Source organism: Acinonyx jubatus, chromosome A3 (assembly GCF_027475565.1).
Source record: "Acinonyx jubatus isolate Ajub_Pintada_27869175 chromosome A3, VMU_Ajub_asm_v1.0, whole genome shotgun sequence".
Taxonomy (NCBI): domain Eukaryota; kingdom Metazoa; phylum Chordata; class Mammalia; order Carnivora; family Felidae; genus Acinonyx; species Acinonyx jubatus.
This window is the reverse complement of record NC_069388.1, coordinates 114853908-114871126: the sequence shown is the minus strand read 5'-3', so window position 1 is coordinate 114871126 and position 17219 is coordinate 114853908. Positions and strand designations below refer to the sequence as shown.

Below are 17219 nucleotides of genomic sequence, written 5' to 3'. Positions count from 1 at the left end.
TTTTTTTTTTTTTTTTTTTTTCTCATTTGTAAAAGGTGTTGAAAAAAAAGACTGGCTTTGTTCATCTCACAGGATTTTTGAAAAATCTAGTAAAACAATGTAGATAATTGTGTTTTGAAAATGTAGAGTGTTACGGACAAAGAAAAGGTATAATTATTATCAACTGTAGCCTCAGCCCAGTAAAACCTGCTGTTCAGGAGGCACGGAAGCCATTCCCACCATCTGACTGACAGCTCACCCACCACTCAGCATGGGAATAAATGGGAGATTCTGAAGCTCAATTTTTTTTTTCCATTTGGAATATTTGATATTTGTAGCCATGTTTGCCAGCAAAATGTTTTAAAGACTTTTCACTTTGAGAGACACGGAACGCTACAGAGAAGAACATCCGTTCTAGCTGCATTTAACTTGGCCGGTTTTAACTTTCTCCGAGAATCAAAGCGCAGATCTGGAAGGGGCGGGCGTGTACTTTCTTTTCTTAATCAGAATCTCCCGGTGTGGGGGTGGCAGAGGTGAACATTACCAGCACCCGGGGTGGAGGGACTGTCAGCTCAGTTCTTCCAGATGGCTCAGAAAGATGGTTTAGAAGTCTTGTCGATGGCAGGGTAAGGAGGCTGGCAATGTTATGGTGGCTTTGCAGATGAAGAAACGGATCCCTAGAAGCCCGGTCACAGGGCTGTGGGATAGAGGCATTGAGTCTCAGGCTTCTGTGTCCCAATTCCAACCATCAGGAGTAGGACCAACTCTGGCTCCCCAGGGTGACTGTCACATTCACCACACCCCTCCTTTCTCCTCTGGTCACCTTGTTTCTTTGATTCATCCCATCTCAGGTCTCAGACCCACCAGGTTTGCCTTGGGCATTACCTGACTCTCCCTGGTGCTGCCATTCCAGCCAAAACAGATTGGTGGCTTGTGTGCAAGACTTCAAGGGTATCTGGGATTCAGCATTCAGAACCTTGGCTCCTAGATGGCTCGAATTCTGTGGTCACAGGGCCCACAGATTATCCAGGAAGTTACTTTCTGAAGCTCATGAGAGTCATCCAGCCAGCAGTGTCCAGGGTCCCCCATAAAATTGAATTAGATGGCTGAGCGAATTAACCGTTTGCTCCACTGCGTGTGCAATGCATCTTTAATTACATTTCATAAAAATGTTGGGATGGATTGATGGAACTTTCTTTAAACTTCAGGTAGGCACTGGGAGTAAACCACAGTGCAGTATAACTTGTTCTGTTAATATAGGCCCAGAACACATTTACTTTATGGCAGTTCAACAGAGGCTTTGATGTGGGGCTACTTAAAAATATATTACCTTTGCAAGGCTTTCCTTTGGAAGATACAGTGGGTCTTGGCAGCCTAGAAGCTGTCAACCAAATGATCAATTGACAAACATGTTCACACTTATAAGTCACTGCACCAGCTCTCCTGATACATGCAAAACGCTGGTTTATTGTAGAAGAAAGCGTGCATTTCTCAAAATCCTTTCATTCGTGGTGTAGGGTTGATGAGACAAGTCTTGTCAAACAGAAGCTTTTCACAATGCAAGAGAAGTCTCTTTGGTCTGTCTGCCCTGCATTTTCTATCCACATGGATTATTTCAGGTTCTGAACTGGGTGTATGATGTGAGGAAAGAGATAGATGCTGCTTAAACAACTGCACAGATCCAGGCTGTGGAGAGAAAGTTCTATTTCCTCTTGAAGATTGTATTTATACTTGCAAGAAGCTATCACTGTTCTGCCAGAGTATATATCTCCTTTTTTTTTTTTTCTCAATGAATCCTTTTGATGGAACTGGAAAATTGTGTTTCTCCCCTGGGGCAGAACCATATGCTATGTTACTAACGTGTTAGATACAGAGCTGAAGCATCTCCCTCTCTGCAGCTCTGGGGTCTCCATGAATGTTGAGGATGGCTGGACACCCCTGGAAAAGACTTGGTCCAAATAAGAACACGGGTATAATATGTGCCTCTTAAACTGTTATCTTCTTTGGTGGCAGCCTCTCTTGTCTTTGTATCCAAAATTTCTTCTTTGTTTCTAACTTTGGGAAGAAAAAGTGCAGACTCATGAGTCCTTAATGGTTGGGTCTATTGGCTTAATTAAAAAATATATTTTTTCATTACGTTTCTTTATTTTTGAGAGGTAGAGACAGACAGAGCGCGAGTGGGAGAGGGGCAGAGAGAGAAGGAGACACAGAATCCGAAGCAGGTTCCAGGCTCTGAGCTGTCAGCACAGAGCCCGACATAGGGCTCGAACTCACGGACTGTGAGATCATGACCTAAGCCAAAGCTGGATGCTCAACCGACTGAGCCACCCAGGTGCCCCTATTGGCTTAATTATTTTAAAGAGACAAAACAAAACAGACCCTGCTCTCCCTTCTCCTTTGAGGACAAGAAGTGGATTGGGCTCAGCAAGGACGAGGTTCTTGGGTGGAGGTGAGAGTGACCCATCTGAGAAGTTGTGGGATTGGGCTTGTCCCTCATGGCCACCAGCAGTGTGCTTTCTAAGGCAGAACCGTAGATGTCGGTTTGAGTAAAGGCCCGGTCTCGAGGAGGGTTGAAACTGAGCTGAAGCCACATAAGTTGCCTGTTGTGGTAGATTTAATTTCTTTTGTACAATGTCTAATTCACCTATAATTTGGGCTAAGTCTGGTGGTTGGGATGGTAGCCAAAAAACCACCTCTGTGACCCATCTGCTCCTGTGCCGGCTCGGCACTGCTTCACCTTTGACCTTTATTGCCTCCCAGCCGCTTGGCATTGACAACCCCTTCCCTACCACAGGGAAAGCTGACTTGGGATTCTTGAAGCCTTTGGGTCCTGGGCCAACACAATGGTCTATGCCAACTAATTGTCTATGCTACCTGGGCCTGGAGGCCTCTCACTACATCACATATGGGGATATGTGACAGGAGCCTGGCATTGTCCTGGTACAAGCAGGTGCTCAGTAAATGTGGAGGGATGAAGAGGAGTCCTGAACTGCTCCAGGGCTGACAGCAGGAATCCTAGAAGCCCAGTACTCCTCCATTGCTGCCTCCACATAGGAAGGGTGAGTGTCAGCTGCTGCTTGGGGGAGGGGGCAGCCTCTCTCAGAGAGCCTCCTGCCAGGCACACTCATGGAGGTTCATTCCAGACCTTTCTACCAGCCACCCACACCTAGCTTTCATTGCTGCAGCTGGGTGCACTTGGCCCCCACCTACAGACTCAAACGAACCCAAACCTCTAAGAGGTGGCCCTTTAAGAGAGAGCTTGGCCTCACTTCCTCCTCCTGTGGATGTGACTCCCACTTCCTGTCCTGGCTCCAGGAAGTAGACTTTTTATCGTCTCTGTGATTACACTCCTACATTGTATCACAATTTCATTGATGGGGTCCCTGTCCAGTCTCCCTTCATTTCGGTTTCTGCTGTGTTTCTTCAGCCCCCTGGAAGCCTGCCCCTCAACCCCAGCCCAGGGCAGCGTGTGCTTTCTGACGGTCCCTCCCTGATGCTGTTTACCAGTGAGCTGCATCTCCCGCCCAGCTTGCTTCCCCTGCGCTCAGGCCGGTGCCCAGCCTACCCAGGGCCCACAGCCTCGGTCCCCCTGTGCCTGGCCTGCCCAGGTAAGGAGAGTGGCCAACTCTGTAGCAGGGAAGTTTCTTAAACCTGGCTGCTTTCACACACTTACACTCCCTCCCATTTCCTGTGGCCCACGCAGTTCCCCAGGTCCACCCACCCACTCACCCTGCACGTAGCCCTGCCCACAACCAGCCCTGCCCCTGCCTGAGCTCTGCTCTGACAGCACAGATAACCAGCAGCCGTGAGCATCCAGCTGGGTGTGCACAGGCATTTCCCAATAGAGGGGTGGGTTGTGGCCCCTCTTGGTGGTTTAATCAACTAATCCTTGGGTGCCTTTGAAGAGATTATCCTCATCACCCCTATTTTAATAACTGGACAAGTGAAGATGAATTCGTTTACTTGGAGTCACGGCCTGTCCCTGGGGGAGGTAGCTGTAGCCCCAGGGCCCAGTTTAACACGTTCTTGAGTCATGATCTATTTCAACAAGAAAGGACTTGAAGTCTATAATTTTCCCAAACTTAAAAAATCGGCTTTGCAGCGGATCTGGAGGATTGCCCCTTAGCTGTACCCCGTGGGCGAGAATTCTTGTCTGTAGACAACCCACTGAGCCTGCACTGAATCACCCAATTATGGCAAATTCTTTTCTAAATAGAAAGCCCTCTACAGCCACCGATGGAAAAATTCCAGATCTGCAGCAGATATCTAGTGCATGGGCAGAGGCAGGGTTTTGGCACGACCAGTCGTTCTTCGTTTCCATCTCAGATCCAGCAGAAGTTGTGCAGATGATTTGCAGATGAATAATGTTGGCCACGAAGCCCCTGGGGGAGACTGGCGTGCGTGCGCGAGCGTGCGTGTGTGTACCCTCTGGAACCCCAGCCTCTTTGGGGCACAGAGAACAGGCTGTGTGTTTGCAAGGCTTGGTTGTACCCACCCAGCTTGAGAGGCATGTGGATGCGTAGGGCAGAGCATGTGAGACACTCCTCTGAGACACAATCTGAGGCCGCTCAGCTCAAGTGGGCTGGGAGCTTTGTGTTGAGGGCTTTGGGTCTGTGCTTGGGAGGGAGGAGAGAAGGGTGTGTGTCTTAATTCCACCTTGGTCTTCCTATCTCTGAAGCAATCGGTTTCCAAACAAAGCCCTCAGTGGTGACTCGAATGCTGTGCCACTGTTTAATCTTTAAAAAAACAAACAAACACCCAAACTTTCCAACCCTTTGTACAACTAGACATGCTTTGGGCAGATGGAGTAATGGAAGAGTCATGGGCAATGAAATGGAACGAAAAGCAAAGAGATTCTGGTGCCAGGAACACCTCTTTGATTTTTGCTGTATTCTCTTCCTAGCTGTGTGACCTCAGGCAAGACACTGTTGGGGTGGGGCTGTAGGGGCGCTTTGGTTTTCTTTATCTGCAAATAGGGAGGGTGATATCTGCTTCCTTCTTTGTTGTGAGGATTAATTGATTCAATGAAACTAACCCAGGTAAGACCCCCGGCCCATCCAGCGTGCGATAAATACATTTCCCCCCCTGAGTTAAGGCAGTACTTGAAGGATTGAAGAGTGTCTTTGTGGGGGTCTAAAGTTATAGTTAACTTTTGAGCCCCAAGGCAAACCAGAATCTGGGACTGAAAGTGGCGAATGTTTAGAATTTAGCAGACTCTCTGGGCAGTGTACTTTCCAGATCTTTCTAGGACACCTCAATAGGAGTTTGGTTGGTCCACCATCTATGGGGCAGTCTGCTGCTTGGCTGTCACCCATATTCTGGGATGACTGGCATCAGTGTGACCCTGATGGTTGGCTTGTCAGGCTACTTCCTTCTCTTGAGGCTTGTCCTGGGCGCGGCTGGCTCTGGCCTCCCGCTGCAGCCCGTGGCCCAACACGCAGAGCTCTGGGGGAGATGCATCCAAGCCAGAACCCTTTAGTTCCGGGGCACAGGGGCTGCTCCATGGCTCAGTGTCCTTTTTGGGGCTCTCCTCACTGCTGCTGCTGGGAAAAAGGACAAATGTAGATCAAGAACTCCTCTGTTGTTCCTTCTGCAACCTGCCCCCCTGCCCCCGCCTCAATCCCTATTCTGCCTCTCTCTGTCCTTCTGTCTCTCTCTCCCACAGGCCTGTGGCCCCTTGTTGTCAGACCTCTGCCCTCCTGCATCAGGTTTGCCTGGCTGGTGCTGTTCTGTGTGCACCTGCTGTGGTAGGGCACCGTGGGAACCCAGCCCCTGGTGTCTGTGCTGACAGGTTGAGTCCTGTTCTTCTTCTGATGCCCAGGATCCTGCTGCTCTGAACAAAGCAGCTCCCTCGGGAACTCTGGGAGCTGGGCCTTTATTTTGTTTTTGTTTTTAAAGCACTTCTTGTTTAATAAAGGGTTAGGCTTAGCTCGTTGAATTGAAAACAACGCCAACAATAACAGCAAAAAAAAAAAAACAAAAAAAACCAACAACCAAAAAACTCACCACACCCTGCTTCACTCAGCTGCCACCCTTTTCCTGAATGGAGTAAAATGGAAAGTGCTTGGCCCAGGCCTGGCATCTGGCTAGAATAGAGCTTTCCAGCCACTGAATGACACAGTGATAGGGGGTCTGGGTGGAGAGGGACAGCCAGTGTGCACTGGGAGTGCAGAATGGAGAATGATCACCAGCATGGAGCAAGCTTGGGCTGGAAAGAGGACTGGCTCAGGGGCACCTGGGAGGCTCAGTCGGTTAAGCGTCTGACTTCAGCTCAGGTCATGATCTCATGGTTCGTGAGTTTAAGCCCCGCGTCCAGCTCTGTGCTGACAGCTCAGAGCCTGGAGTCTGCTTTGGATTCTGTGCCTCCCTCTCTCTCTGCCTCTCCTCTGCTCACAGTCTGTCTGTCTCTCTCTCTCAAAAATAAATAAGCATTAAACAAATTTTTTTTTAAAGAAAGGGGACTGGCTCGGAAAGTTGCACTGGCTGTGTGCTGGCGGGCTAACCTCGTAGTTACTGCTTGGAGGTTGGAGTCTGGCTGTTTGGGTTCAATTCCTGCACTTACTAGCAGTGTGCCCTGTAGCATATTAATCTCGCTGATTCCCAGTTCTCTTCTTTGTAAAATGGAGATAATAACAGTACCCATCTCATAGGGCACTCAAAGGTATCAGTATTGGATAAAGTGTGATATAGTCGTAGCATATTAACCAGCACATGATAAGTGCTCAATAAATGGCCAGCTGTCATTCTGGTGCTGCCACTTTGTAGCGTGAACGAGAAGTCTTACCTGGAAGGGATACTAGGGACCACCCTGTCATATGACAGGTAGGCACCTGAGGGCCAAAGTCCCTCAATCAGTCATCTCAGGTTCAGGACTGGACCCAGCTCCTCACATGCACAGACCAGAAGGTCTTTCTCTCTGCCCGTGACAGCAGGTTCTTGACTCTTCCGGGAGCTTCATTACACAGCATGTTTAGCTCTATGTGTTTAGGCTTACATGAGATGTCAAACCAGTGGAGGGCAAGTCTGAGTTTGGATCCTAATGGGATCAAGGTGGCAGGAATGTGGGGTGGGGTGGAGTGGGCACTAAGATTGGCACCAATGTGATTTTTCGGCAGTGAGAGTCTCACTGTGTTCTGCAGAGCCAACCGCATCCAGGTTGGCCTCTGGCCCCATGACCGGTCCCTGCCTGACCAAGTGTGATTTTGTGTGCAGGACCAGCTCCCATCTTACTGACTTCTCCCGGTGCCTCTTCTGGAGCAGGGGAAGCCAGATGTAGGATGCACTTCATCCATGACCCTGTGCTGCTCCCCAATGGGGTAGCTGGCAGGAATGGGAGGGGCTTTCCCGGAGATAGGCTGTGGTGGGTAGTGTCGGTGGAGGTGACAAATGACTTTGTCCTAGAACTGCGTCTTCCCCAACCCCAACCAGGTTCCACATCTGTGTGAGGCTCAGGCTAGGAGGCAGATTTTCCTGGTTGCCACAACATAGCTGTGGTTCTACCTGGTCCCAGGACAGCTGGGGAGGCAGGCTGCCCAGCCACTGCCCTGCTGGTCAGTTGGTAGGTAGCCTGATCCAGGAAATAGGGTCAGGGGGGTTTAAGTTGCAGAGAGCCCCTGCCGGGGGTGGTCCAGTCCAAGCAGAGACGAAAAGCACTGCATTTAGGGGAGAAAGCCTGGACCCTTCTTGAACGCTCACAATGCCCCAGCAGGCTAAGACCTAGAGACGGCACCCCCACCAGGGGATTCAAAACATAAATAACAGTTGGAGCTCAGTAACGGAGCTTCCTGGGTAAGCCTCCAAGGACTGTTCCCAACCCCCTGGGTCCCAAGATTGGGAGGATAAACATCATCATTTTTTCTATAAGAGGGGCTTGTGCCCGGCCTGGATGACGAAAAGCAGGTCAATGCCAGATGCAGGCCAGTTTATCCTGCACGCCTGCCTCTGCTGCAAGATGTGTGGGGTGTGGTTCATCCCTGCCAGTCCCTGCTTGCGGAAACAGCCCGTCCTGAGTCTTTCAGGCTCTCTGGGGCTGGCTTGTTGGCTAGTTGCTCGATCTTGGGAAATTATGCCTGGTTCCTCGGTATGGTTTCCCATATGCAGGAGGGCAGGAACAAAGGCAGCTGCAGAGGGTGAAACCACTCAGTGCTTTTATAGCTGGAGTACTTCTCCTCCCAGATGCCAACTCGACAGGGACGGAGGTGTGGAGGGACTGGGGAATGAGCATTTTCCCATCACATCCACCACGTGCTCATAGGCTCACAGTTTGGAGGGGCTGAGAGGTGTGGTCTTAGCAGGAGGCAGGGGAAGGAGTGTGAGCCATTATTGTGACCTTCCACGCGACCTTGGGAAGGCGCCTGTTCACGGATCCTCCTTTCTTTCAAGCTGCAAGCACTTCTCTCGGCCCCCACCACCCCATCTCCCCAAGTACTGAGATTCAGGACATAAAACAACCTTTTAGCCTGCCCTATTCCGAGGAGAAGCCTGAGAGAAGGGCATTATTTTCTTCTTGAACAATTTTATGTTACTTTAGTATTGCTCCTGCTGTTTTAAAATGTTAGTGTTTTTAATTAATGCCATTTTATTGTCCCTGTTCTCTCAAGCTCTTCTCCTGAAGGGCACAGTTTTAGAAATGTAATATCTGAATAAGTGGCTAGAGTGAGGAGTGATGCATTAACATTTATAGAGGTTCTTAGATGAAAAGCACCGTGCTGTAGGAAGCTCATTTTAGATTTAAGAAAAGAGCAGTATTACATTAAGATTCTTGCAAAAATAATCAATATTTCATTTCTTTCAAGTGGCTGGGGAAGTCTATATAACTATAATAATGCACAACTTTCCCTAGATAACATCTTTATTTAAAATTGACTGCCGAGGACTTTGTAAAACATTACCATTCATGCCTCAACAGATTGTGAAGTCTGTAACGCGCATCACTCTGGCAGAAATACACTGCTGATTGACGCAGTGGTGGGCGTTTTGAAGATAGAAAGGACCGTGCTGGTTGAGCTTCGTCCGATCTGATATCAGGACACATTGATAAGAGTTCTTCTCTAATAGGTCTCAGATAGACAGATTTCTTCCCATGCCACATCCTGGAAAAGATGCATGTCCCCATGCACTCCGTCCACTTGGGCATATGTGCCTTTCCTTCTGTGTGCAGGTAGTGGTGCAGTGTGACTCATGGCCCGTCGCAGCCTCGTGCCCAGGCCTGCCCACATGGCCGGGCCAATGACATGCAAGCCAGCTGCCCTCACCGGAAAAGCACACATGAACTCAGTCTGCTGAGGGTAGAGATGGCAGTCCTTCCGCCCGGTTCTGGTACTCAGCGCCCATGAAGAGTCTTGCTCTTGCCCCACACACCTCTGAACAGGGAGGTAGAGGTGAGGCTAGAACAGAGGAGGAGTGGAGGCAGGCTTTTGGGGGCGTGGGGAAGCCAAACATTTCTATCGCACACATCCAGGACGAGCCATCTCAAGGCATGTCCCCTGGGTGTCTCTGAGACAGTTTTGAGGGGGGGAATCTCTGAGGTCAAAACTATTTTCATAATAATATCAAGATGTTATTTGCCTTTTCCACTCATTCTTCCGTGAATGTAGAGTGGAGTTTTCCAGTCTATGTGACGTGTCATATCACACCAGATGGACTGCAGAAGCAGATTTGAGAATTCCACCATCTTTCCGTGAGGCCAGACATGAAGGGATTTGCAAAAATATAAGACAATGCCACCCTTTTTGCTCAAAAACATTTTTTTTTTGTAGAAAATATACCTACTTTTTATGTTAACATATAATGGGGTCATTTAAAAATGGATTCATAAACATTTTAAACATTTCTCAATTTTAATTTATAATACAGTAAAAAGGGATAGATACGACCCACCTACATGAAGGTTCTTTTGGGGTCTCTCTAATTCTTGAGAGTTTAAAGGGGTCCCAGGACAAGGAAGTTTGAGGGCCTCCCACATAGATATTGGTCTACTTTAGTAAACTAGAAACTACAGTAATGAGGACGCTGGTTCCAGACAGGGTGACAGTGTTTCAATGGAGGGTGTAGGGGCATAGGAAGTCACTTCATCTACGTTTCCCTAAGTGCAAAATAAAGGGGGTGTGTGTGTGCTTGGATTAATGTGATTATTTAAATTTTTTTTTGTTAAATGTTTTTTAATGTTTATTATTTATTTTTGAGACAGAGACAGAGCATGAGCAGAGGAGGGTTAGAGAGAGAGGGAGAGAGAGAGAGAGAGAGAGAGAGAGAGAATATCTGAGGCAGACGCCAGGCTCTGAACTGGATGTGGGGCCCAAACCCATGAACCGTGAGATCATGACCTGAACCGAAGTCGGACGCTTAACCAACTGAGCCACCCAGCCACCCCTAAACTGTATTATTCACACAGCAGAACTTCTTTCAATTACAATCTTTCTTGGGAACTTGAAATGAGTGACAGATGAAGGCACAGCTGCTCGAGGAAGGGGTGGGTAGCAGGAGGCTGGATATCCCCCAGCCCCCTTTTCCAACTGCCTCTTCCCTTGGAGCACCGTTGGAAAACTACTGACCCAGATGATCCCAAGGACCCAAGGCTCTACTCTGATTACCACAGGGCCGGGGCCCACGACCTTCCTTACCTGCTCCTGCTGAGTGGGGATTCACAAGCGTTGCTGGTGGCACCGGGGACAGGCAGCGGGAGGCGGAGACCTGGCCGGCGGTCAGAAGCTGTCCTCCTGACGAAAGGCTGAGGGTTGAGGGCACACAGGGCCATGCCCCGCTGTGAGCCCGCCCTCGGCCGTGGCCCTGAGCTGCTCCTCCAGCATCCTGCGGGGGTCCCACGAGGGCCCCCGGCTTCAGGTGGCAGCGATGGTGGGGTGAGCGGGTGGGTGGTTGAAGGTGGCAGCGCAGCTTCAAACAGAGAGGAGGTGGCTGGACAGAATATGGAACACGTGTTCCCAGACACTTTGGCTGTGGCTGCCCGATTGTTCTCAGAACCTCTTGTTTCCTGTCCCTCAGTAGGGGACACTGGGGGGGATGGGGAGGCGCCAGAGGAAAGGGAACTTGCTTCCGTGTGCTGGGCGGGGGGGCTGGAGGCCTTGTGACGTGTGGGTGGGCTCGCGGGGGGAGGGCTGGGCGGCTTGTGCTGCCGTGTTGCTGGGGAAGCTACTTTCTTCGTTGTTGGGGGGCTTAGCACCTTGGGGCTCACCGGAGGGCTGACAGGTGGGCTGGAGGAGCCATGCACAGAAGGAGCACTTGGCCGGACAGGTCTGTGAGAGGAGGGCTGCCTCCTGACTGCTCGGGGTGTCCAGTATCCCCTTGAGGGAGAGGCCTTCCTGACCAGCAGGGCGCTTCTCTCCTGGCTCGGTCTTGGGGCCTCAGGAGAATGTGGCCCCCGTGTTGGCCTGGCCAGGCTGGGTCCCAAGGTCCTGTTGTGCCCAGATGTGTGGCTGGAGTGGTGCCAGGGGATGGCCTTCTGGGGATGCTTGGACAGGCTGGCAGCCTTGTCTGCAGGTGCCTGACTCGGAGCCCCGCTGCCCTCCACCTCTGGGTTTCTGCTGGTTGCTGGCAGGTGGTTAAGGTCCCAGGTGAGCTTTTTGGTGCCGCAGCCACTCTTGCTGCCCCCTGGCCCTGTGCTGTGGGGTCTGGTGGGGGCAGTCGTGCTCCTGCTGGGTAGCAGGTCAGTGGGGCTCATGGAGGCTCTTAGCTTTGGGGAAGCCCACGTTCTCCGGGCAGGGTCAGCCCCTCCTGGCCCTGGCACATGGGTCTCCTTGGAGGAGCTCCCTGCTGGCTTGCTGCTTTCTGGGGGCTCCAGAGAGATGAAGGATTTGTCCATCAGGACTTCCAGAGGCGGTGGAGGGAGATGCTCTGGGTCCTCCTCTGTTTCACAGTTGAAATTGAGATCCTCACTCTTGGATGCTTCTGCTGTGAGCATAGGGGGAAAAATAGGAGGTGGGGGCCTCCAGTCTGGCCCCACCTGGAGGGGGTCTCTGCTTGCTGCTGGAGAAATTTGTGGCTTTGGATACAAAGGGGCAAGCCCCCTGTAAATGGGAAATCTGGGAGGCATGATGGGGACCCCCCATTTCCTGAGGCAGGGGCTTGGCCCAGAGTCCTTGGAATCCCCCAGTGTTCTCAGACTCTTAGTGGGACTGAAAGTTTCAATGAGTTTCTTGACCGATGTTCTGGTGGGGCAGCCCCTGACATTCCAGTCCATGGCTCCTGGAGCCTCACTGGCCCTCTCACCCGACGCAATGGCCACCGGAAGCCCCTCAGCTCTCCGCCACCAGGGCTGTTCACTCTCAGGGCGGGGACCGCATTTCTGCAAGATGCTTTTGTCCTGACTTGGCAAAATGCTGAAGTTCTTGGTGAGAGAGGCCTTCAGCTTGCTGATGGTGTTGCTCGGGGTGACCCTGCAGTTGTCGGGCCTCAGAGCCTCTGCTCTGGGCTGCGGGACCTGCCCCGCGCTCTGCCCCTGCTGTCGTGCGCCCAGGGCGTAAAATGCCTCCAGCCTCTGGCTGAGGTCTCTCTGGACCCTCCGCAGCTCCTGGAGGGTGGGGTCCTCGGCCTGGCTCTTCAGACAGCCCTCTGACTGGGACCTCCTCTGCCTCACAGGGGCCCTTCTGCTGCCACTGGCTGTGCTGGGTCTTGGTGGGACCGCCGTCCTCCTCTCCTCCTCCTCAGGCCAGTCCTGGGGCCCCGAGGGCACAGGGACAAACTTGATCCTTTCGCTGATTGCTTCCTTCATCTTCAGAATCATTTCCTGGGCTTGGGGGCTCCTAAGCCTCCTGGGGTGTGGCTGAAACAGGCTTTCCGGGCTACCAGGTGAAGACCGTGGCCTTGGTTGGGAAGAATTTTCCCGCCATGCACAGGGACTCATGCTGCTCGCTTGGTCTTCCTCCTCCTCTGGGCTACTGTCCTCACCTTCACTGAGGGAAGACGTGCCCATCAACCTGGGGCCTTTAGAAAAACGTGCTTCCCTGGAGATCCCAATCCCAAGGGAGTCACGCCAAGTGCTTTTGGCCATCCCCAGGGGGCTGGAGGTAGTGTTTCTTGGGCCCGTGCTGGAGGGGCATGGGCCACCGGCCCCACCCTGTGCCTCTGGCTGAACCTTCGCCATAGGAGGTCTCGAGAGCGGGCAGTCCTGGGGTCGGTCTGAATCCATCTGGAAAGGACTTTGCTGCCAGGTGTGTCCTGAGAGCCTGGCTTCCGGTGTGGCTGGAAACGCTGGTTTCCATTCCGAGGGCTCTGAGTCCCAGCTGGCTTGCTTGCCCAGCTTGTCGGCCAGCTGCACAGACTCATTGTCAGCACCGATGCCACTGTCCTCGGAGCACAAGGGCAGACCCTGCATCCCAGGGTCGCCGTGGCCACTCACCAAGCTCTCCAGTTGCCCCAGAGCCCGCAGGAGACATTCATCCACACCCCTCTTTGTGCTCAGCTTCTTTCCCACGTGGCTCGCAGTGGCATGGAGGTAACTGCTGGAGCTCTCCAGGAAGCTGCCGGTGAGTGAGGCCACCATGCCCCTGAGCACCAGCAGCTTGCTGACTGTGTGCTGCAGAAGCTGTGGTAGGAGGTCCGGCTGCTCCTGGGGCTCTCCTTTCCTCAATGGCCACGCCAGATCCTCCCTAACTTCTTGGAGGAGCACTTCTCCATCCTTGGAGATCTCCCCCAAGAGCCGGTTGACCTCATCAAAGCACAGCAGCAGGAAGCTGACCATGGGCTGGAGCAGCTCTTGGGTCTGGGTGGCCTGATGGGTGATGCACAGAATTGCTTCATATTTGGAGAGGCTGGAGTGGAGGTAGGTATAGGCATGCTGGTGAGCTTTCACCAGGGGCTCGGGGAAGTCCACTTTGCCCTGAGGCTCGTGAGCAGGAATGCTGTTTTGGCAGCAATGGCCCTGTTGGCCACATGTGTGGCATCTCAGCATCCTTTCCTGGGTGTTACTTTCTTCACTGGCTTCCCCAGAGGAGGCTGCCCCTGGTGACCCGTGGGAGCTCTGTGTCTTGGACGGCATGTCCTTAGCCGTGCGGCTTTGTGATTTGCCCAGGTGGGATTGGGAGGTTTTGGCTTTGGGGGGCAGTCCTTCCATATCTTTCCCTTTGCCTACAGTGGGATCTCTTGGGAGCTGACAAAGACCTTCAGCCGAGCTTTGGGTCTGGGAACTTGAATGCTCCTGTGCCAGCCTCTGTCCCTGGGACAAGCCTCCCCCAGAGTCATAGCAGGTGGAGGTGGGAAGCAGCGAAGGGGTAGAGCATCTTTCACTGCCCCCCTGACGTCCCGGCAAAATTGCTTTGGGCTTTTTAAAAAACTGGATGCCACTCTTAGCGACGCTATTAACAAGGTCATTGTGGGAAGGTGTGCACCCCATGATTTCAGCTTGTACTCATCTCCCCGCCCCCCCAACACTTCACAGTTTGCAGAGAATCAAATTTGAAATAGGAGGAACAAAAGCGAGCCTTACTAATCTGTCCGGGCAATTTCCAGGCCAGAATCCTCTGAAGTCCATGGTGCCGGGTCCTTGGAATCAGTTTTCTTTAGTCCCTTGGCCCCACCATGAAGAGGTGGTGGTGCCTGTTGTCTTGTTGTTCTAATCTTGAACCCTCTGCTGTTAGTGAGCAACAGGGCAATTCTGAAGGACCCCAGTCTCAGGGATTATGGGCCTGCTTCAGCCCCGGTCCTGACAGATGTGCATGGCAAGTGGAACTTTAAGCCTATTAGGTTAATCATGCCCTAGCCAGTCAGCACTCCCAGTGTGTTCTAATATAGAACTTCTCAGCATTTGCTATCTTGGGAAGCGGATTATTTTTGCACGTGCTTATGCTTTTAATTCTGTTCAGACGCCTGCCATATGAAACCTAGAGAAATGAGCCATAATTGCAAAAAGCTCTGGAAGAGACACATTTGTGGAAGAGAAGGGAGGGCTCGCCAGCTACAGATCCTGGCAGAGAAGTGACCTTCACAGTTTAATAAGGGCAAGGCAGTGGAGTGTGCTCCATCCAGCCTGCTATTATCAAGGAGACCCCAAAACACACAATAGACAGTAATTGAGGCAATACATTGTTGTTCGTGTGGCTTATAAAAATACCACGGCTCTAATGCTAGAGAACTTCTCTAAATAAGACAGTGAATAAAGAAGGCAAGGTGGCTTTCCTTTACACTGGAAAAGTGAGTCTGATAGCAGGGAAGAAGGCTTCCCCGATTTGGAGGGGAAAGCAGAGAAACGCGCTGCCATATAGAGCTCAAGGCTGGTCCCCATGGAGCAGAGGGGCTCCAGGAGGTAATGCTGTCAAAGAATGAGGCTTTTAATTAAATCTTTCTCATAGGAAAATGAGCCAGCCCTGGGCAGTGGGGAGCGATTTGGTCATTAGGAGTAGAACATAAGGGAAAAGTATCTTTTCCTTTTTAAGCACAGCTTCTAGGCAGTCTTAATATGGAGCTCTTGTCCATAGTGAAGGGTAGCAGCCGCCCATCTTAAAACTCCTCATGAACTTTTTAAAACCGTCAGTAGTCTAGAGCAAGTAGAGAGGCTTGAGGCTTAGGTTTAAATCCTGCTCCTTTCAGCTGGGGAAGCTTCCAAACTTAATTAACTTCCTTGAGACAGAGCTCATCTTTGGAATGGGGATAATGGTACATACTTTGTGGAGGTGTTGTAGGCATTAAGTCAGTTAATGCTTTATAAGTGCTTGGTGCAGCGCCTGGCCAGTGGTAAATTAGAAAGAGAGAAAGAAAGAGGTAAAGAAAGAAAGAAAGAAAGAAAGAAAGAAAGAAAGAGAGAAAGAAAGAGAAGGAAGGAAGGAAGAAAATGAGGGAAGGAAAGAAAGAAAAAGAAAAAGAAAAAGAGAAGAAATAAAGAACAAAAGAAAGAAAGAAAAAGAAGAAAGAACAAAAGAAAGAAAGAAAGAAAAAAGAAGAACAGAAAGAAAGAAAGAAAGAAAGAAAGAAAAGAACAAGGATTCCTTACTCCTTTTCCCCTGGCATCTTACCCACTTATGAAAATAAAAGTCATAAGAAAATTCATTAATTTGTCCAGGACCAAGTCCCAATCCTTTCCTGAATCATCTGGAAATAACTGCCTACTGGTAGGCTTCCGGCCCCCACATCTGGGTTTTTGGCCATTCTGTGTGTGCAGAATGGCCCTTTGCTCAGCACACTGCCACCTCAGGATTTTCCCAAGGCCTCATTGTGTCGTTTCCCTGCTCTTAAATGCACAATTCCCACCATCTGCAATAGGAAGAGGGCCTTTTATTTAACCATTTCTCATTTCTGGACATTTTGCTGGTGGCCAATTTTGTATTTTCCTAATAGAGAAAAAAAAGATGGCATTGAGCATCTCCTACAGTTGCTGAGATTGGAGTTGATATTCTGGCTTTACAGTTTTCATTTTTTCTTATAGAGCCCCATACAGCCAGTGAAAACACTACCGTGGGTGTCAGGATGCTTTCGGAACCAGAAGGCACGTGTAAACACCTCCTGTGCCGTGAGCAGGCTGGAAACGGACTACCGGGGCTGCTGGCAGAGCCTGAGCCTGTCACGGCCCTGGGCCCCAGGGTGCGTAATTAATAAAGTTATCTGATCTGTTTGTTTGCTGCAGAACTCAAGGGAAACACAAAGCTGTGACTCAGTGCCTGGGGGCGAGCTGTGTTAGGCATCAAGAAGTTGTTTCATTTGTCACAGCACTGGGCTGGCTCAGTAAACAAGTATGCCATGTGGGAAAATTCTTCTTTCTTCCATTTAACAGAGTGGAAAGCTCATCTGAAGTGTTCTTCGTGTACATTCTTCATTCTTCTCCTCTAGGGATTTGGGGCCCTGGTCAAATCATCCTTATGAAAACCTTTGATCTAAGTGGCTAAAATTATTTCCAAACCAATGACCAAAATAAAAGTATTTGCCTGCAGGGTCAGCTGTCAGATAGCTCTGTACCTTGTAGAATGGTTTTCTTGACTATTCCAAATAATTGAAGAAGTTCTTTATTCATTGCCACTCATTTTTCATTAAGACTAATTTTGTTTTTCTTTCTTTTCAATTGCGTTTGCTTTAAATGAAAAAAAAAATTACTTTGAATACTGTTGAGTAATTTGAGTAGAAATGTAAGATGACCCACCTACTCTGGAAAATTGTTTCACAGTTAAACATATACCCACTTTATGACCCATAAATTCCACTCCTAAGAATTTACCCAGGAGTATTGGATGCATAGGTCCTCAAAAGGGACCAGTACAAGAATATTCCTATTAGCTTTACTCATAATAACCTCAAGTTGG

General features: G+C 50.4%; 1 protein-coding gene across 1 annotated transcript; it reads right to left on the bottom strand.

Annotated features, from left to right (window-relative positions):
• Positions 1-4343: 4343 nt before the first annotated feature.
• Positions 4344-14326, bottom strand: PCARE (photoreceptor cilium actin regulator). The gene is made up of 2 exons (XM_027033471.2): positions 10602-14326; positions 4344-5519 (listed from the first exon to the last, which is right to left on the bottom strand). The coding sequence occupies exons 1-2, from the start codon at positions 14324-14326 to the stop codon at positions 5339-5341; spliced, it is 3906 nt and encodes a 1301-aa protein (XP_026889272.2). The 3' UTR covers positions 4344-5338.
• Positions 14327-17219: the final 2893 nt, after the last annotated feature.

Excerpts from the sequence above, each read along its gene's own strand:
- PCARE (XM_027033471.2), bottom strand. The coding sequence starts at position 14,326 with ATGGGGTGCACACCTTCCCACAATGACCTTGTTAATAGCGTCGCTAAG. Across the intron at positions 5,520-10,601 it reads TCCCCACTCAGCAGGAGCAG|CAGCAGTGAGGAGAGCCCCA; the intron begins GTAAGGAAGGTC and ends TTTTCCCAGCAG.